This window comes from Sciurus carolinensis, unplaced genomic scaffold (assembly GCF_902686445.1).
Source record: "Sciurus carolinensis unplaced genomic scaffold, mSciCar1.2, whole genome shotgun sequence".
Classification (NCBI taxonomy): Eukaryota; Metazoa; Chordata; class Mammalia; order Rodentia; family Sciuridae; genus Sciurus; species Sciurus carolinensis.
In genome coordinates, this window is record NW_025920177.1 from 640,021 (window position 1) to 661,387 (window position 21,367).

Sequence of the window (21,367 nt, forward strand, 5' to 3'; positions counted from 1 at the left end):
GTGGCAAGGCAGATCATCATGACAGAGTGAGATGGAGCAGAGCTACTACCTCACAGCAGCCCAGAAAGCAGAGACAGAGAGGAAGGGCCAGAGTCTCCATGTCCCTTCAAGGGCACGCACCCCTGACTCACTTCTCTCCTCTGGGCTCCAGCTCCTGAAGGTCTCACCTCCACATGGTGCTGTCCACCAGGGATCAGGTGTCCACACACGAGCCCTGGAGGACGTGTGAGGTCTGAACCATGACCTCCTCCAGAATCACACCTTGCCCCTGGTTCTCTGGTTGAATAGGTTTGGAAGACGATGCAACTTCCCTTACTTGCCTTGCATCAGGCCGTAGAAGAGGCATGCTAAGTCCCGCAAGAAGGAAGCCCCGCCCCCAGCGCCCGTCTGGGAGCCAGCCACAGAGTCTTCTCGGGTAGCTGCCGTCTGCTTGTAGGCACTGCATGCTGGGCGTGAGAAGGACTGGGGAATGACAAGCAGACCCTGCCGTCAGGGTGGAGACAAGTGACCGGGAGGAGCCACAACGACTGTCCGGCCCCACTGGGCTGTGGAATCCAGAGAAGCAAGGGTCACCCCAGCGTGGTCCATAGGCCTCCCCGAAGGGATGCAAACTGCTCTGGACCTGGACAGGAAGCTAAGCAGAGGAAGGAGAGGGTCAGAGAAAGGGAGAAGCTAAGGCGGTTGGTGAGGGGGGCCTTCCAGGCACCGGGAGGTTCTCCGCCAACCAGGTTCTAGCCCGACCTGCGCGCCGGCTGCCGGACCTGGGTCAGGTGGCTGATGTCTCGAAGCCTCGGTTCCCCATCGGTTCACCACTGTGAATCGTCACGGAGGTGGGAAATGAGCCGACAAGAGCAGCGCAGGTAAACAGCCTGGCAGATGTGAGTCTGCGCAGCCGGGGTCTGGCTGGGAGCCGCGCAGGTTCTCAGTCCCAGCGGGAGGCGATTTACTCCATGCAGGGTTTGAAGTCGACACACTGAATTCCCTGATTCTTCTGCAAAGCAGAAAGTTGAGCAGACAGGCTTGAGGAGGAGCTGGGCATGATTTTTCTGACAGCGGAGGTGCCCACCACTCCCGATCAGCAAGCTCCCACCCGTGGCCCCTGCCGCAGCTTGCTGCCTTTAGTTAGGGGACCCCCGGGACACGCCCCACCCCCTGCTCTCGCATTTCATCAGGCTTCTCGACTTCCTCTCTGCTCCCCTTCTGGACAGCGATTCCTTGTGACAGGGCTGCCGTGTGCTGGGAGGACGTTCAACCGCACCATGGCCTCTAGCCACAGATGCCCAGGGCTCACCCTCCCCTGCCCCGGTGTGAGGACACAAGTGTCCCCAGGGGCAAACCTGCCCCTGCCTGAGAACCACGGGTAACACCAAGCAGGTTCCTGCCCTCCAGACGCCAGGGACTGTGGAGAAGAAAATGGAGCTGGGGTCAGAGGAAGGCAGCAGGGCCTGGAGAGCCAGGGGCGTGAGAAGGCTGCCCTGGTGCCGCCGACCACGGTTCCTGGCAGCTGACTCAGGTGCCGTTCTGCTGTCCTCCCACTCTGGGAATGTTTTCTTTTTAAATTTTTCTTTCTTTTGAAAATACAAATCAACAAAATAAATGTTTAATTTGCAAATCGCAGTGAGCTCCCGAACATAGCGGTCCTTGAACAGGGAGGCGCAGAGGGGGCATGAGAGCCGCGCAGTCTTCTGCCTCCGCTCCAGTCGGAGTGGGAGGCGCGCCCGCTCCGCCCGCAAGGGGCAGGTGGCTTCAGTGGGCTTGGCAGCAGTTCACAGCTCACTTTGACTTTCCTTTAAAGGGTTCTCATCACAGTGGTCACAAAATCCCTGGCTCCTTAGATCTGCACCTCCTTCCCAGTCTGTAAAACACACAGCTTGCCAACTTAGTGACCAGCCAGGACGTCAGCCGCTGGGACCCAGCTGGAGCTGAGTCAGGCATGGAGGTCGTCCTCCCGACCTCTCCTCTCCTTTTCCTATTGCATTAGCTCACGGGCAGTTTCAGGACCATCCACGTGCAGGGAACAGAGAAAGCCATGTTTTATTCACGGTCCCTGGAGGTGCAGAGCTGACGGCTTCACACCGTGGAGAGAAGGTGGAAGAAAGCGAAACCAAACAGGAAGGGTGCAGGGCTGCAGGGGTGCGGCAGGAAGACCACCCTGCATTGCCTCAAGTTTTCTCAGCCAACACTGTACCCCAACCTCATGGTATTAGAACCAGAGCCAAGTGGCCCAGCCCCAGCACGGTCTTGCTGTGGAGGTGAACACACAAGAGGCCACCAGACGTATTGGGACCCACAGAACAGGCAGGGAGGAGCCTGGAGGGTAAGGGAAGGGTGAACCAGCAACTAGCTCCGGGCGAAGACACCCAGTCCTGGATCCCCTTCCTCCCGCGGGGTGGGCGTGGGTTCCAGGCACACCCTGCGGTGCCTCCACAAGCGCGCATGCACATCAGTGTCCTGGCATCGCTCCCAGGGGGACGGGAAACCATTGCCCCTGAATTCGGCCACTTCCATCAGACGGGATGTCCAAGGCCACTGGAAATGAGTTGTGTCTGCACCTGCCGAGCTGCTGTGTCTCTAAGAAATCTCGCAATGTGAGAAAAGCAAAGCCCGCAGCCACACGTGAGGCTGCTGCCCGAGGTGAGGCATGAAGGTGGACCGCGAGTCCCTGTCGTTGCCGGTCCCGGGGGTCACGCGCCAGCCCCTCCCAGAGGAGGACCCGCAGCAGCCAGGTTCAGAGAGCGGCGGGTGCCAGTGGCCACGGGAAGTGGGAAACGGGGCTGGTGTCCGAGGTGCACGGAGCGCCAGGTTTGCAAGACCGAGAGCGACAGCGGCCACCTGCAGGACACTGCGGATGTGCGTGCGCAACTCCACCCTCACTGCGTCAGCCTGGGAAGTCTCCGAGGGGATTTCAGAAATGGAATGCTGGGGATGCGGGAAGACTCACGGTCCCTGCGCCCTGCAGTTTGTGTACTGTTTGAATCTTGTGACTGGGTACCTGTGGTACATTTTAAAATGCTTTTTAAATGTATAAAAAAAGAACTAGATAATTGCAATAGCCAAATATGCTTGCTTTAGCCGTACATATAATAAATACATACCATAGGCTTACGAGTAATTTATAGCATGTATTTATATTCATATGTTGTGCCTTTATAAATGTGTAATATGTATTACAAAGATGAATTCGGTGGCATATATTTAGCAACCTGTGACCTACTTGGCAAGACTAGAATTCTGCTCTGTTACAGTTAAAAAGATTATTAGCTACAGGGTGAAATGGGATTGCAGCTTGTATTTTTCCACTATTACATAAGCAAATAAAACCACCAAACTGCTATCTTTTAAAAATATTCCTTAAAGACGTAGGACTCGTCCTCTGCCTCGGCCATGCTTCCCCTTCCTCTCAAGGAGAACGATCACACCTTTCATGGAAAGGAGCTCAGACAGCCCGGCGGAAGCAGGACGTCACTCAGGTGAAACCAGGAGGCGTGGCTGATCCTGCAGTGGAAAGGAGCCCCGCTGGCTGCAGCTGTGTCCTGGCTCAAATGCTGTGTCCACTCCCCCACTGGAACCGTCCTGTGGGTTCACACGTCCTGTGCATGTCCTTGTGGCCCTTCCGCAGCCTTGGCTCGGACTCAGTGAGTTAAGGGGGCCCTGTTCCACTAACACCCCTGAGTGCCCCTCCCGGGTCCCTGGGTCTCACCCAGGGACGCAGAGGCCATGGAAGGGGACAGAGTGGAGCCACAGGCCACAAGGCTCAGAGTTTCAGCCCCTGCTCCTGCTCCTCCCTTCTGGCCTTGTACACGCATACTTGAGGGAGAATCACTCAGAGTCAGGGCAAGTGACCAGCTTCCTTCAGAGTCTGTGTCCTGGTAGTGGTATTGCTTGCCGTGGGTGTTGGTGACAGTGGATATCAGAGGCCACAGAAGCCAAGGAGTATCATTTCCTGAGGTATGTGGAAGGGGATGCCTTCGTCCATTCCAACTGCTGTAACAAAACACTATAGATCAGGAGGCTACAAACTGCAGAAATGCAGAGGGCACACTCCGGAGGCTGAAGGCTGGAGGCCCAAGGTCAGGGCACCAGACCACGTGGTGCCACGTGAGGGCTGTGTCTTCCCACCCTGACCTCTCGTGGCAGGAGGAGCGGAAAGCTGTCTTATAAGGCACTACTCCCTTTCTCAAGGACCCTACCCTCATGACCTACTTACACCCCAAGACCCCCACCTCCACACTCATCAGCTTGGGGACTGAGGATTTTGTGAATCTGGGGGACACAAGCATTCAGACCACAGCAGATGACTTTACTGGGGTCGTATGCCCCATGGCACTCAGTCACATTCCAAGGTGGGAAGTGACCTCCTCTCCACTGTCCTCCTCTACTGGGCTGGTGAGTCATAGGAGGAGCAGTCATGAACTGCGGCTTCCTCCAGTGGCGCCCCTCTGGCTCCTCTTGCTTGTCTGTGGCCTCCTCCTCAGCTCGATGCATCGATGGAAGATGCTTTGCTAAACAAGGATATGTCAGCCTAAGGAAAAAAGCAAGACCAATTACAGAGGAAATGCAAAGTAAATAGCAGAACATATGGCCCTGAGACGTGCCAAATGTCATGTGCATAGTGTACTTTCTGCATGTGGAGTTTGGAGTCCTGAACCCAAGGACGATCGGCAGCAGGACCTTAGCCCTAAGAACTCTGTTGGGTCAGGCTCTATGGGATTGTGCTGTGAGCCGACTCACACTCCTGGTGACTAAGGCCAGGAGGCAGGTGCTTCCATGCACCCAGTCTTAAAGATGAAGAAATTGTCCCTGTGTCTGTATACTCAGAGGTCAAGTTCAGGTGAGGAACAGTGGGTGGCTTCATGGGCCCCTCCCCACAGAACAGAGAGAGGTCTGTGTGTGTTTGCATTGATTTGTTTGCTTCACTAACAAGCGGTGGATTGTCTGGGCTGTGAGAACCCAGCCTGGACCTGGTGCAGAGGCCGAATGTGTCCCCCATGCCCTAGGCTGGACCCCACCAGCAGGTGCTGGCTGGGGTTCAGAGGAAGGGCTTGGAAGGTGCTTAGGTCAGGAGGGTGGTGCTTGTGAATGACAGTAGGGGTCTTGGGAAAGAGGCTGGAGGTGGCCTGTGAGGACTTAGTGAGAAGGGTATCTTGGACCTGGAGACCGACCCTGCCAGGCTCCGGATGCAGCCTGAGCCTGGACACACAGACCTCTGCTCCCACCTGAATCAGAAGCTGTTCTCCGGGTTCTGGAGGCCTTGAACCTCCGAGGGCCGGGTCTCACTGCCCTGCTGCCCTTTCCAGCCCAGAGACACTTTCCCATCATCCATCACACAGCTGATGACCGAGTGGGAGGATTTCCCTGGACATGTCTGTCATCTGCACGGGATCTGGGTTCCGGTTCCGCCGTCACAGCTCTGGTCCTTGAGATAGGCACTTCTTCCGAGGTGGCACCTCCTGTACGGGGCCAGGAGCTGGGACACACTGGGCACCACACAAGTGCCTGGCACTGAGCACTGGTCCAGGTTGCTTTCCCTCTTAACCCACCAGCTTCGACCCGCTGGGCAATCCTGAAGGCGGAGCTGTGTGTCGGTGGTTAGGGAGACTGCCTTTCCTCCTCCTGTGCCCGCCGGTGCACCTGGATTGGGTCCCCCGAGCGCGCCTGCAGAGCCATGGAGGGCTTAGGCTGCTGCCTTGGGAGCTGACCTCACGTGCTCTGGCTTTCCAGAGCTAGGCGGGCTTTTGCTGAGTCCAGCTGGGGAAACAAGAAGACAGAAGATCAGGCCAAGTGAGGAGCAAAGCACCTGCTCCAGGCTCTGGGGGCCTCCTCCGGGTCTGAGAGTCACCGTCGGCCCCGTCAGCACACGTGTGCACAGTGCCAGCCAAGTCCTGGCACGGGGAGGCCGGGGGAAGGGAGGGTGGTACCTGAGGAGCTGCATGGTGAGCTGCCTCCCACCCACCAGCAGCACTTCCTGTCCCGGTCTGCTAGCTCTCAGACTCCCTGCCACCTTCCCAGCCCCCACTCAGACACTGGCACCAAACTCCATGAGCAAAGGCATCCATTGTGTCTCTGCGTGTCCCCAGCTCCTCACAACCTGCTTTGTATACTGTAGGCACTCAGTAAACTTTTATTGTAACAATACTGTCACATTCCGCAGATGAAGGTAGCTAGAAACCTCCCAGCTGGTGCCTGGAGGGTCCAGCGCCACAGTCCCTCCCGAACAAGGCTGGGAATAGAGACAGCGAAGGGAGGAGCAGCTGTAACGGCTGCTTTGTAACACTTGAGTGCGAGGAGGGCCCCGGAATTGAGGCCATTTGTCAACAGGATGATGTTTTCCATTTCCAGTGTGAACACGGCATTATTCAATTCCCCACCGCCCTCGGTCCAGGGAGTCCCCCTAAACGGAGTTTACTCGAAAATGAAATTGCAGCCTCGAAACTGATTTCTCAAAGGATGCGGTTCATTTCAGCATCTTTACTCTCCATTCCGGCTGTTTCGAAGTCACCTAAGAATGGCTTTTTCTAAATTGAAGGTCCCCTTGGATGGGCTCAGCTAGATAGTTATGGCTTCAGTGCTATGGATCTGAAAAGCGCCCGGCTCTCCATCACGGCTGCTCAGGGAGACAGGCGGGGTGGCACATCCTCCCCCTCTGGGGAGGGAGGGCTGCTGGCCAGCAAGCATGGTGGGTCAGAATGGGCAGAGCGGCTGGAGAGAACCAGCTCCCAGGGGACAGAGTGGGGCACGGTGGTTCTGACCCCACACTGATTTTTCCGCCCGCCGCATCCCCCTGCCACCCGACCCTCTTCCCGAGTCTGGTGATGGCTCACAGAGAGATGTTTGTTCATGGCATCTGCTGCCTTTGAAGTCAAGCTGCTGGTTGTTGGAATACAAGGAACCGATTAGAGATGGGTGAGTCCGAGGCGGCTTCCAGGGCCTGCACGGGTGGGATTTCCCCGGAGCCTGCTGTCCCGGCTCTGGTGTCCCGGAGCTGGTGTCAGGTGTGAGATGAGCACCTCTGCTGTCGGTGATACAGCCAAACGCTGAGTACCCTTGGTCAGTTTTCATACCCTGCTCTTAGAGAGGGGAGACCGAGGCCCAGGGTGTATGGGGCAGGAAGTGAAGAGCAGGTGGTCACAGGGGCACCGGGGACAGAGGACAGGCTTCAGAATGAGCAAGACAGGTGCACAGGCTGGGGACAGCGCTGGACAGCAAGGATCTGGGAGGGCACAGCGCCCAGCTCAGCCCCCTCCTGCCCACACAGACCTGAGGGTGGAAGGCTGAGGCACTGGGACTTTGAAGTGGGGTGGAGGAGCCGCCAGGAGGTGAGTGACCATTGCAACTCCACGTGGCAGCAGAAGGCAACAGCCATCCTGCCCGCTGTTCAGACAGACGGTGCTGGGAAGCTCTGAAGTGCCTGGGGCTGGTCCTGATCCCCAGGAGGATGGAAACAGGGCAAAGACTGCCTGCCCGGGCTGCATGGTGGCCCCAGCTGCCCATCTCCTCATGAGACCCCTTCTAGTGAAGGCCACACAATCACGTGGTCACAAGCCTTGTGGTGGCCATGGGGAGCGGCCGAGGTGGCAGAAGGCTGACCTCTTCCACAGAGCCATTCCAGCCCTTCGCAGCTTGTCCCTGTTCTGCTCAGGACACCCTCCAGTCGCCTCTAGGGGCTTTTCCTTAACTGCGGACCCAACACACTTGGTCGAGTGGAGAGGGTGGTGTGGCAAGGACACTTGGCCCTGACCTGACCCTGACACCCTGACCCTGACACTCTAGAAATTGAGGGCAGGTGCCTGAGAGCAAGCTGGGTGCCTGATGCCTCGGCTTCCCACTGAGCAACAGAACCACAGCTGGTCAGAGAGGCCGTGAACTGCGACCGCCCCTCCAGGAAGTCGCTCCCTCCTGTTGCCTGGCCTCCAGCGCACTTCTGCTTCCCAGAAGCCGCTCGGTCCTCCTGAGAGGTTGCCTGGTTCCTGTAGGTGCTGCTGGGAGGAACCAGCTGAGCTTCGGGAGCGCTGGTCAGGCGTGTGGCCAGTCCTTCTGCCACAGCTCCCCGGAGTCCTCTGAACAAGTGCGCTTCCAGGCATCGTGCCTCGGGGACACCACGGTGACCTGACAGAGTTCCTCATCTCAAGGAGCTTGCCCTTCGGCAGGGAAGAGAAAACATGAACAAAGAAAGGCCAGATTTGCAATAGGGCCAGTGAGGCGTGGGCACCAGTGTGAAGGCTCCAGTCTGGTGTTCGACATCACGGCTTCTCTCCTGGGTGACAGGGTGGAGCTGATGTGCATGAGCAGGGAGCAACCATGCGTAGGTGGGGCGCACAGACAAGAGCCTTTTGCAGCAGCCCAGTGACGGAGGGGAGACGAGCTGAGGAGGGGGAGGACATGGTGACCAGGGACAGCACCAGGGTGGTGCTCTAACTGAGGGAGGAAGTTGGAGACGTGTAAGGACAGAGGTGGCCTCAGGAGCTGTCCCTTACAGGAAGACCACCCTGCTCACAGCAGAGACTCTGCCATGGAGAGACAGGGCCCACCTGGGGGAACGGCGGCCACAGCCACCCAGGGAGAGACGCGAAGGGCTGGGTGTGAATGTGTCACAGTGCAGATGGTGAGACGCAGACTCAAGATGAATCTGGAGGCAGAGTCAGCAGGTCAACTGAAGGCCAGGTGGGAGCGGCCGGGGGGACAGGAGGGACCCATTGTGAGCAGGGGCCAGAGCGCTCCTCCTCTCGGCAGGAGGACAACCACGGACTTCAACCCTCAGTTCAAGCCACAGAGCTACTGAAGAGCCGCCGCAGCCAGGTCCAGCGGAGCCCCCTGCTGAGCCCTGCAGGACTGACAGCCTGCAGCCACCGGGCCGCACTCCAGATGCTACTGAGTCCCAGCCTCCCGCACCAGCCCTGGGAGCCACCCAGCCCGCCCACTCCTCCTCCAGCTCTCCCGTTCCGCTCCCTGCCCTCTCCTCCCAGGACACCGCCCACCCCCAGGGAGTTCTGTCTGGGAGGCCAGTCTGGGAGGCCAGTCTGTGCAGTCCTTGCTGCTTCGCCTTTTAATCCAGTTGCATCTGGATCTTTCCGTGGGAGCCCCACATCCTGCTGTCCCAGCTCCTCGCTCTCTGGGGAACTGGAAGGGGCTGAGCCAGGGAGAAGAGAGGCCCTGAGTCTGCGTCTTCCCCATGTGATGTCTTCTCCAAGTTTTATCTCATTTTAATTAAAACCTTTTAAAGATAAGATGCTGACTGGACAGTATTAACTCCGTCTTATAGAACACATGTTGGAGGACCGAGTGTGGAGGACCCCACCCACTGCCACCACCAGCAAAGACAGGGGTGTCAGCCCCTCCGGCCCCCAGCTGGCTCCCCCAGGTGTTAGGACGCATCTCACGTCCTCAGGGGTCTTCCCACAAAGGCCCTTCCTAAACCCTGGTGCCTCCCTGGTGGACTCCACCCTGTGTGGGTCTCAGCTCAAGTCTGGGGGCATCTCTGTGACCCCCCCAGTGCAGTCACCCCAGCTTGGGATGGCACTGGACCACCCTCCCGCCACGGCCCTCACACGCAGTGGGCGCACCCCTGATGAGTGGGTGCAGGGGCTTCGTGGGAGTCAGCCTGGGCTGCGCAGGCCGGGGGCCCACTGGGTCTCCGTCCATCACTCTGCAACCTGCAAATTGAACTTGCCAGGGTCCCTTGCTAACTGGGTTATGGTGGTGAGGTGGAGGGTCTGCCATAATTGGGTCCTTCGTCAGCTGGATTATAACAAGGGACCAAACTTGCCAACTGGCCATTAGCTCTGTTTAGCCAGAGGGAGGCCCTGAGCAAGTGCAGAGGAGGGTGGAGGAAGGAAGCCCTCGGTTTCCAGGGCGTCTCAGGAAGCGGCCCTTGTCCTCTGTGGCTGCAGCTCCGTGGCTCTGGCTGAGAACCCAGCTCCTGCGTCCCCCGACACCCACCTGACCTCGTCCCTCCCCTGGAGGTGGAAGTGTCTTCCCCTTTCTCCCCCTGGCCACCCCATTGCCCACTTGTTGCTCTGCGCTAGGGAGTGACCCCCTGTGCAGGCCTCCTCGCCCAGGCGCAGTTGGGCTCTCCAGAAGAGCAGAAGCAGCGTCCAGCAACCAGGGCCTCTGCGCTTCTGGCTGTGGGGCTGTCCATGGCACCAGGAGACCAGGGCAGGGACAGTGGCCAGGACACTAGGGCCTGCCTCTGCAGCTCCACTGGAATGGGACTCTCTTATCTTGCTGCTGCTGATTTGAGTACAAGAACAAGACCTTCATATGTGATATGACGCCCTTAAAAACAAGGCAAAGCCAAACCCAAAACAGTGCTTCTTAACCCCAGCTGCCCACAGGATATCCTCGGAAGCTTTGCCAAAAATGAAAAGTGACAACCAGGCCCAACCCCTGCCCGTGGAATCTGAAGGGGAGAGGCGACGGCCACTTTTTAAAAGCTCTGGTATCTTCTTCAAGCCCAGCAGGTCGATCTGCCATCAACCAGGGTGCAGGATCTAAAATAAGAAGGGAGGGACCGTTAGTTTAAGTTCTTCCAGAGTCCTCGTGATCTGTACCCCCAGGTTCAAAGAGAAGAGTAGACATGAGTAGACAGCCTTCTCAAGCTGCTTGGAAATGTCATCGCAGTCAGGGGCCAAAGAAGGGAACCCAAGGGACCAGGGCAGAGCAGCCCCGGCTGGTGACCTGCCTCCACTGGACAACCTCCGCACTGTGCCTGTAGCCAACGAAGCCAGAGCGGACAGCAGGTGTCTGGGGACTCCTAGGGTCACCCGCTTGTGCCACAGCCCACAGTGGCTCACTTCTGCAGCTCCAACATGTGCCTGGCACCAATCTGAGCTTGGTCAGTGCCCAGTGGCTGGATGATGGATGAATGGGCATGAGACCGGGCAGAGGAAGCCTTCTGTTTTCCAGGTGAGAACTTTCCTTTATCCCTTCCGGGCCTTCTCATCTCAGCAGTTAGTGCTACCACAGAGACCCGCAGCTCATCAATTACAAACATTAACTGTAAATTATAATTTTGCATCGTTAATTCAGCCTCCTCATTATGTATTTAGTAGAGCTTAGCAGGCATAAAATTCAATAGCAAGCTTTGGAGCAGATCCAGCGTCTGTCTTCTGTGATATTTGGAAAATGCGAAGTTTTAGTGGTGGACCTTGGAGCGTGTCTGTGCTGGAAAGCCTCCAGAGGGCTCTGCCTTTTGCTCTGCTCCTGGAACAGGTTCAACGCTTCTGGGGCAGCTGATAGCTTCCAAGGATGCACCTGCACCTCCTTCCAAGGCAGCAGAGATTCCGACTCTCCTCTTGAGTAGAAATTAATATTAACCTGACTAGTGGAAGGAAAGAAAAGTGTGAATATCAGGGAGCTTGGCTCCTGGCACAACTGCTCACTCATCACGCCTTCAACAAACGTTTGCTGAACGCCTCCCATGGATCACGGCGGTGACGGACCCAGGAGGCGACGGAAGGGGTGATGTCATGCTGTCACGGAGCTTGCGCTGGAGAAGGAGGCACACAGGTCCACCAGGTGCAGAGGGGTGCAGAGTGTGCCACGTGGTCATAGCGGTGAAGGGGCTGGTGAGCGCCCAGCAGCAGGCAGGGATCATGGGAAGAGCACGTCATGAACAGCAGGGTGCGTGCTGTGAGGAGCCAGCTGTGGAGGAAAGCAAGGGCATTATTGCGACTATTGGGGGAATTTATTTGCTTTTCAGTAAGAGCTTTATTAAGTCGACTTTGAAAATTTCTTTCAAGAGTTACTGCAATATATGTACATGATTGATTTTAGCAAGGGGTGGCTCTTGGGTGCTCTGGAGTCACATATGTGTTGAAATTCCCGTTTATCACTCCACCAGTGTCGCAAGCCCCACTTAAGCTGGGTGGAGGGTTCTCAGTCTCTTAAACAGACTCTTAGTGAGGCCTGGGTCTGCGCAGAGACAGTGGAAAGTGGACCACAAACACACCTGCACAGGAACTGCCTCCTCCCTGGTCCCCCTGCCAGCACCATGAGCATCAGGCACAACGTCAGACACACCGTTATGAGTAAATGCTCAGTACGTGGATCTGAGTGAACCCAGCTCGAGACCAGCCAGTCCCCATGAAGCTGTGGCTTGCTCTCAGGCAGCCCCTGGGTGGGCTTGGTGGCCGGGCCGGGCAGTCCAGGCATGAGCGTGCAGACCAGTCCTGCTGAATCAAGAACAGTCGCCAGTGCTGCTGCCTGCTGGTGCCACGCTCTGTCCAGTGTGCTTAGACATGATGAGCTCATCCTCACGTCAGGTCTACCAAATGGGAAGGATTAGCAATGCCCATTCCTCAAATGGAGACCCTGAGGTTGGGGTGTACTCGCTCACCCAGCCGCAAGCTGGGGAGACCAGGATTGGCGCTCAGACACACCCTGGATCCAACTCTCCCCCTCAGAGATCCCTGCCTCCAGTCTTGGTTCCAACTGCCCGGTTCTCTTCCCCTCCCCCCTCACTTCCTTCCCTCTTCTCTCCCTCGTCCCATCCTTCCTTCTTTCTCTTTCATTCCTTAAAATAAATGCCTCCTAGATATCCTGAACCCCTAGACTGCAGCTGCTTTTATTTTGCAACAGGAGGACTTAGGGACCCAGTGGTGTTGGGGACCCACGCAGCCATGCTCATCTCTTGCCCACCCCCTTGGAGTTCTGGGGACCCAGTTGGAAAATCACGCTGCACCCTCTTCAGGACAGGCGTCTTCCACCCCAGTGAAAGCACTTCTGCAAAGGGTACCCAGAAAGATGGAAGCCTCTGAGACAGTGATGTGGAGGAAACGCTGGCCGCTGGCGTTCCCAGGCCAGGCAGCAAATGCAGCTGTCGACTGGGTTGCATCAGGGCTGAAGGGTTAAGGACTGTTTCAAAATCCAGCGACTTCATAGAAAAGCCCAGGTTCCCAGCCTCTCCAGAACCATCTTTCTCTCTCCTGTGTCCATAAGGCAGTTAGAAGGACCGCCCCCTAGGAGGCCCGCCCCCTAGAAGGATCGCCCCTTAGGAGGACCGCCCCCTTGGAGGACCGCCCCCAAGAAGAACCGCCCATTAGGAGGGCTGCCTCTTAGAAGGACTGCCCCCTAGAAGGACCGCCCCTTAGGAGGGCTGCCTCTTAGAAGGACCGCCCCCTAGGAGGATCGCCTCTTAGAAGGACCGCAGCAGGGCCTGCGAGCACCAGGCGACCTCCCTTCTCTCCAACAGGCCACACATTTCCAGTAGTTTCCTTCCCTGTGAATTGATATGTCCCACATCCTCTACGAGAGGAAGAAGATGCGATGCGTGGCCATGGAGGAGGAGAGAAAGCCGCGTGTGTGCAGAGAAGTGAACCAGCCAGGCGTGGAGCCCTGAGCCTCCCAGGCACCTGTCTCTGCCCGGTCAGCCTGGTTGCCCTCTTCTCACCCGTGCGTCTGGCTCCCTGTGGACCCAGGACAGTCCCTCCTGTCTGTCTGAGATCTCCCTCCCTGAGAGTCTGATGTCAATGTTCTAAACAAGCACCTCCGCCCTGCCTTGCACCTGGGGCTTGTCCTGATGTCGCTCTGCCTGTAATTCTGCCCAGCTGTTAGACAGCGGGAGATTTCCTCCAACTGCAAACTTTTTATTATTATTTTTTTATTCTGAAACAAAAATTGAGCCTAGTTGGCTCACAAGTGGTGAGAGCCCCAGGGGGGACCTTGCATGTTCCAAACAGGGACCTGAAGAGTTTTTGCCCTCTATCTGTGGCTGGGGATCCAGGAGATGCAAACCCATCCCTGGCCACAGAGGCCCAGGAGTCTCTGCTCTGGCACTGATGTCAACTGGGAGTCTTGTCAACCTCGTACCCTGAGGGTTTTAGTGGGGCTTGGAATGATGCATATGTGAACCCTGGTCTAGTACGGGGCACAAAGTGAATCTCATTAATAGTTTTATTAATGAGCCCCAAATAGATAAGCTTTTATTCTTGTGTGCACTTGAGCAAAACCCCTTGTGATACTAGGTGTGGTGGCACACACCTGTAATCCCAGCAGCTCAGGAGGCTGAGGCAGGAGGATGGGAGTTCAAAGCCAGCCTCTGCAACTTAGTGAGGACCTAAGCAACTCAGTGAGACCCTGTCTCTAGATAAAATACAAAAAAGGGCAGGGGATGTGGCTCAATGGTCGAGTGCCCCTGGGTTCAATCCCCAGTACCAAAACAAAACCCACCTTGGGCAGTAACCTCATTGCTCACAAAAATCATACAACATAATCCTTCAAAGCCAGAGAAAAGCACTGCTTCTTTCTCTTTCCGAGTCAAGTGGTCATTCCCAACCTTGGGCCCAGCTGCAGCAGGGATGGCCCACCACTTCGGTGACGCCAACAAGAGTGCTGTAAGAGAACTGCAGCCAGGTGTAGGCATGTGGTGGTAGACTCTGCAGCCCGGTGCTGGACAGGCCTCCCCTGGGGCGTCCACAGAGCAAGCCTGTGCACTGTTGGATCTTTGTCACATGAGGAGATTCAGCCTTTGTTGACTGGAGTCCATCAAGTAGCTTGGCAGCGATGGGCACCTCCAGCAGGCCCAGCCAGCCAGGACCTGGCTCCGTGGTGGGTGGGGAGATACCAGGTGTCCTCACTAGGAGAACAAGATTCAGGTCTGGAAACACAGGAGTGCCTGTGACCAGAGGGGAGACCCCAGCTGGGCCAGGCCAAGGAGGAGGATGCCCTGGAGGCAGTCGAGCCGGCTCAGATGCCAGGGCCTTTAGTTCCTGGAGAAAGAGTGCGTCTCCCAGTTGGGAAACCCCAGGCCCCTCATTTTCCAAGACCAGAAGCTCATTCCTGAGATTTGCGGCCTGCATGGACTGTCCAAACCCTGGGTCTATCTTCCCTGGGCCCACCTCAGACTCAGAGAGTTCACGAAAGATCCACTCAGAGCTCAGGCTGGTGCAGCAACCGACCATTACCTCCAGCTCAGCTGCTGCACATTACCAAGTGCACGCAGCGGAGAACCAGCCCTCGGCTCGGAGCAAGCCCTGAAGACCCAGCAGGTGTGTTTGTGACTGATTCTCGCCCTGGCAAAGGGAAAGGCGGCACACCTCCACAGTGCACAGCGCACTCAGGACGCTACTGCCGAGCATGTCTGGTGTGTCTTCCTCGACGTGCATGGAAAAACCCCTTGAATTTGCTTGCAGACATGTGATATTCCCTTGAGATGCCAGCCTGAGATGGTGCTGATGGCTGGCCCACTGCTTAGGCACCCCCAGCCTGTCCCTCAAGGCTGCAACGGTGCAAACCCAGCTTTGTGCCTGGGACACCCTCCTTCACAGTTCTACTGAGCCCTGGTGGTTGAACAGCTATGGACAGTGCGAACCCGTCCCTTCCCCAGCCTCCGGCAAGGACTGCAGACTTCCTCGTGAAGGTCCAGCTGGCGCATGCTTCAGGATATGTAGGGGATGCCCTGCCCGCTCCACAGCTCATGCCTGCTTCTGCATCACGAACACACTGCAGACAAACGGTGAATGACCCCACAGGGCTCTGTGCCAATCAAGTGTGACTTGCCAAAGTCAGCAGCTGCTGGGTTTGGTCAAAGGACACAGTTGGCCATGCCCTGTGTTGAGAAAGTCTTGAGGTGGTGTCTGACCACGGCCGAGGGTGCCAGGGAGCCCTGCGCTAAGGAGCGGAGACACCGCGCTCCATGTGATGCTGCCACGTACTGTGAGGTTGGAGAAAGCCACTGTTCCTCTCTAGGCCTAGGTTTTGTCATCTGAAAACTCACGTTTGGACCGTCACCCGCTCTGGAAGTGTACTGACTGAGCTTGCTAAACGTTCGTCTGCCCCCACCGCCCCCCATACAGTATCGTCAGGATTCTTAGGTTCAGACCGCAGGCTTTCCACTAAGGAGTCCTTCTGAGCACAGAGGCTTTGCTGAAGTACACGAGGCAATCTGAAGGACCTCGGGAGACCGGGAGAGCCACTGTACTCAAGGTATTAACCTCCCAGCCACAACCAGGGCGACAGGGGTAACAGACAGAATGAAGTGACCGGGCTCTGCAGAGCCACCAGCACCAGCTGCTGAGAGTTCCAAGGCTAGGGAGCCAGGAGCACCCACAGCCGTCCTGAAGAACCAGCTCTCCAGGGAGTGCCAGCCCCTCGCCGCTGCCATCCACCACCCCCTCTATCCCTGAGCCCTGGGCAAGTGGGGCCTGCTGGGTGGACCCTGCTCTGAGCCTGCATCTGGCTGCAGGGGAGCCTGGGAGTGGGAAAAGCTTCTCAGCCAACAGGAAGAGTGGGAGGGACCAGCTGGGAAGGAGGTGGGGTGGTGAAGGTGACGTGGTGTCTGCCGCAGCTGTGACCCTGGATATAAGGGCCCGCTTAGCTCAGTGGCCTCTCGGATGCCCACTGGCTTATCTCTTCATCCCAGGAGCTGGGAAGCCCACCCAGGGCTCCTCGAGGCCTGTGCGGATGCAGCCCGTGCGTGACACCCGGTTCCCGGGCCCACAGGTGTGGCTGCTCTTCGTCCCGCCACCCGCTCCCTGAGCTGCAGCGGTGGCCCGTGCCCGGTGCCCACCAGACCCCGGCCTCCTCTTTGTCTCCGTAGTCTAAGATGGCGACAGAGAGGGGGTCAGGGAGGGTCCTCTGAGGAGGTCAGCTGATGCCACTCCCCTCTGTTCCTTCCAGAAGCAGCAGCAACTTCAGCGAGGTTGTGCAGATGAACTTCAAAATCGCCAGCTTCAGCAGCCTCTCGGGGACGCAGCCCATCACGTGGCAGGTGGAATACCCGCGGAAGGGGACCAGCAACGTGGTGCTATCGGAGATCTTCATCAGCCAGAAGGACCTGGTGGGCATCGTGCCGCTGGCCATGGTAAGGTGTGCTGCCCTGGCCGCCCCTCCCGCCCCGGAGGTGTGGGACGCAGCCCCAGGGGTGCCGGGCCCAGCCCCCCACCATCCCCCAGGCCAGGAGGGGCCGCTCTCGACTGCAGGAGCTCAGCCTCCGGGCGCCCACCACACAGGCCACCTGGTCCATACCCACCAGCCTCTTCTTTGCATCCGACCCGTTCTTTTCTTCTGTTCCTTTTCTATAAAGAAGTTTTGTGGGCCACGCTGCACATTAGTGGAGGTGGGCGAGGCTGTGCTATGGCAACAGGTGACCTCGAATCCTGGGGACCTGAAGCAGCAGATGACTTTCTTGGTTATACTGCATTCACGGAAAGCCAGGCAGCCCTGGACCGTGCAGTCCCCCAGGGGGCTTCCTGCTCCCTACTCCACACGTGGGGGATACTCCACTCCTTCAGCGCCCTAGACGGGAGGAGACTGGCCAACAGGGGCTCCATAAGGCCCCCGTGGGCTGCAGTGGACCCGAGGTACCGCGCAGGCAGATCTCAATGCCACACGCGCCCGGCAGGTTGCTGTGCTCAGCGACTTAGGGGCCGGCGCTGAAGAGAACTGGGCAGCGTGCAGCCTGCATTAGGCTGACCGGGAACAGGTGGGTTGAAAACCTTAGGGTATCAAGGGCTACGAACCCAGCCCAACTTAAACTTGGCTGCCAGAACTTCCAAGTCTAGAGTTGCATTTCTGGAACTTGAATTGCATGCCCTGTGATTTAGGGAGTCTGGGCCGGGTGTTGACCTCACTGGTTGTGTCACAACTTTGTGTCAGTACTGTGGCCGCAGGCCTCACTGGGGGCTCAGGACCCCGTGTCCTGACGATATTGTCACAGAGGATTGTGACTTCTCTTCCCCCCTCTGCTCTGTGACTCCCTGTTAGAGTCACAAGGTGGCCCTGACAATGCCGTGCTGGCGACCTCAGAATATTACATTCAGCAGAAAAAAAATAAATCCTCACGGCCAATCTCCCACGCGCATCCCTGGGCCGGCTCTGATTATCGTCATGAGCAGTTGGCCACATGCCAACCTGAAGCCACACTGAAGTCAATGCTCTGCTTGGCCAGGCCTGGGGAACTGGTCAGCCTAGGACAGGTGCGGACTCAGCCTGAGAGCTGGCGGGTGTGGGTGTCATGGGAAAGTCTGGCTTCCACTGAGAGGTGGGGATGGACACTGGTCAGATGAGGACGCCAGGTGTCCACCCCAGAGGCGTTGCCTGTCATGAGGACTGGCAGACCCTGAGGTTGCAGAAGGATCCCTCTTGGCTTATCATGTCCTCTGTAACCTTGGGTCACATGTGGTCTACTGCCTGTCCTCCATGCAAGCTAGCAGTGACTTCACTGCTTTTAAGTGTTTAAATGTCTGCATTTTAAAAGCTTATATATAGCTCCTAACTATGCTCAGCTTTGCTTCTTGGCCCACCACCCTGAAATATTTACTCTCTGGCCCTCCAGAGAGAAGGTTTGCAGACTTACATCCTGACACACCCACCAGCGTCAGTTAGAGTGTGTGTGCTCCGTTCCTATCCTACCTATTTCAGAAAGATAAGACACCCAAATAGGTTGAAAATGCAAAACCATTATAAAGATATAAGATGTTAATATGGCCCGTTTTCAAAACAAGAATCCTTGCTGCGGTGAGATTAGTAAAATGGTTGTTGTGTCTTGCAATGCCTTCAAGGCAAGATGAAATGACTGCTAGTGTGGTGCCCGCGATCCGCTCCCCTGCGAGCTGCTGAACGTGAGCTCCAACTGGCTTCACCTCAGAGGGCACAGGTGGCAGGTAGCTCTGCAGGACCAGCGTGGATCCGGGTCCAAACACAGGACGGAGAGCCCAGGCGACACCACCTTGCTTCCCTGGAATCCACAACTGTGCCATGCAGTTTGGGACACCGGGACTGTGCCAGTAAGGGACAGCAGATGGGCCCATCTGGGGGAACGTCCTTCTGTTTTTCTGTGATTTCTGAGCATTTGGGGCTCGCAAAAACATTTTGGGGCTTCCATTCTTTGATGTATGAAAAGAGTAATTACATCTCAAAGAGTTTTTTTTTTTCCCAAGACTGAGCATTAATACATTTATAACCAGCCAAAAACTAAACTTTCGTTGGAAATAGCTAGTGATAATGGTGAAAACTTTCTCACTAAAAGATGAGGAATTTAAAAATAAAAAATCCTGCCAGAGAAACTAACTCTTGAGTTGCATGTCTGCAGCCAGAAGACAGCTGGCCAGGTCTTGGAGAGTGTTAAGTGGATTCCCCAAGTTGTTGTTCATTTTAAAGAAAATAAACCACACAAGCTGCAAGGCAGGAGCACCAGAGGGGAACTGGATGCTGCCCATGAAAGCAGGGCCTCCTCCTGCGGCCAAGCACCGTCCAGGCCTCCCTGCCCACTGAGCTGCCCTCTGACACCCACTGAGTCAAGAGCAGGAACACAGGGCTGTGGGTCCCGCAGAGCCCCGTCTGTGCAGGCACTTTAGTGAAGAACCAAGACCCACTCAGCCACCTGGCTGCTTCTGACCATGGGGTCTGCCCGGGCAGTGCCCCCTGTGGGAAGGAGTGTGTGGGCATCCGGTCTCCCACGTAGGAAGAGTATTCACATCGTGAGTGGAGCCCACAGGGACCAGGCATGTCCTGTGTGGTCACTTCTGTGCCTTCTGAGGAGGGGACATGGTCTCCTTGAGAAGAAGGGAGCGGCAGCCCTCCCTGGACCTCAGCCTTGCTCTTCCCTGGGCCGGGCACAGGTTGTCCTGGGGGATTGAGCCGGAGAGACCCGTCTTGCCCAGGGCAGCTGTACTCTGGTGACCCTACAGGAAACCAGGCAGACATTTCACAAGACACCACCAGGTAGTGTCCGGCCACTGCTGGCAGGTGGAAGAGGCAGGACAGTGTGGGTCCTACAGGCTTCCAGCTGCATTTCCTGGGTGTCTCTCCTTAGGGTTTATTAAAAATTTTTTTACATTAGACCTAAATATTGGGCTTAGCCTAGGGACAACGGCACCCCTCATTTAGGCAGGTATAGAAAGAGGCCTTGTCACCCAGGACCGACATACCTACACAGAGTTTCCAAGGACGTGGTGAGTTTACTTGGCATTTTGAAGTTTCATTTTCGCCATGATAGGTGCAAGAGGAAGTCCCCTTCCTTCACCCAGAAACATGTGGGTCAGGGACTTTCCTTACAAGAGCTTTTGAAATTCCTAGGACATATCCCCCACTCTCTGCATAAAATGAAATTAAAAATAAAGTGTCAATCACTAGGGCTATTTAAAGGAGTTGGTCTCGAGTCTGCAGAAGGATAATTTGAGTGCCCGCCTCTCGGGTGGCCTGAAGACTCTAGAGGGTGAACCAGATCCTCGGAGCCCAGTGTGCAGCAAGAACAGGGCAGGCTGGGCGACCTGCCCCGGGGCTCCCTCTGCCTGCCTCGGGCGGGGATGCCCTCGGCTTCAGATGGCTTCAGCCGGTGGGAGGAGCCAAGAGGAACCGCAGCCAGTGGGCAGAGGGTAGAGGGCACGCTGTGGTCCTGCCTCCAACCGCGAGGTCCCGACCCAGGCTGAGGTGACAATGGTGACCTGATTTGGAAGCAGGGTGCTCGCAGGTGTCCTGACGTTGAGGTGAGATCATACTGGATTAGGGTTGTCCCTAAATCCAGTGACGGTGGTGCTGCTCGGAGACAGGTTTGGACGTGGAGACACAGAGAGAAGGCCACCCAGTGACAATCACAGGGACAGGAGGGCTGTATCTGCCCACAAGCCTGGCTGTGCAAGGCATAGCTGCCCCCGTAGAACCTAGGAGGTGGAGAGGAGGGTCTCCTCTGTCACCCGCAGAGGGAGCGAGGTGCTGCCAACCCCTGGTTTTAACTCCCTGCAGATCTGCAGGGGAGGGAACCTCGCCACCGGGCACCCTGCCACCAGGGCACATCCCAGGCCTCCACTGTGGCTGGAGGGGCAGCAACATGTCCTCTGCGGATCTCCTGTCCCTGGGCTCCAGGACCCCCACCCTCCCCTTGCCCAAGGCCTAGGGTGGGAACACCCCAGCTGGGACAGTGTCCGTGCTGTGCTGGGCCTGGCTGCCCTTGGACCCTGGTGTCCGGGGCCCTCAGCTCCCGCCCTCCAGTCACAGCCTAGGAGGGAGCTCATCCCTGCCAGGACCTGAGTGGCACCTGAGGGTAGTGCCTCCTGCTCCCCAGGCTCCTCCACAGACAGCGCAGTGATCGCCCTGATGTGGGTGTGAGAGGCGCCCCACCAGGGCCCCTCTTCTCCCCTCTGCCTACACTCGTGATGGTGGGAGAGGTCAAGGAATCTTACCAGGCATCTTGATCTGGGGATGGATTTCCCACCGAGGGACGTCCCTCGTCACTCTCTGCCTTGGAGACCCAGGTGCAGGAACCAAGCTTGTGTCCACAGGCCCGGGTCCTACGAGGATGCTGGGATCCACACATCAGTCTGCAGATGGCGGAAGGCTGAGCTGCTCGGGTGTGTCGGGGACCGGGCTGCGACACCCTGAGTTCTAGAAGGCAAAGTGAGATGCTCCCCGGAGCTCCAGGCGATGTCCTCTG

At 57.1% G+C, this 21,367-nt stretch overlaps 1 protein-coding gene across 1 annotated transcript in view; it reads left to right on the forward strand.

Moving 5' to 3' along the window:
- Positions 1-2,641: 2,641 nt before the first annotated feature.
- The window catches only part of LOC124974791 (transmembrane protein 132C-like), a 59,012-nt gene continuing 40,286 nt past the window's right edge, over positions 2,642-21,367 (forward strand). Inside the window, 2 exon segments of the mRNA XM_047537806.1 lie at positions 2,642-2,802; positions 16,615-16,798. Coding sequence (XP_047393762.1) covers positions 2,642-2,802; positions 16,615-16,798 — 345 coding nt within the window.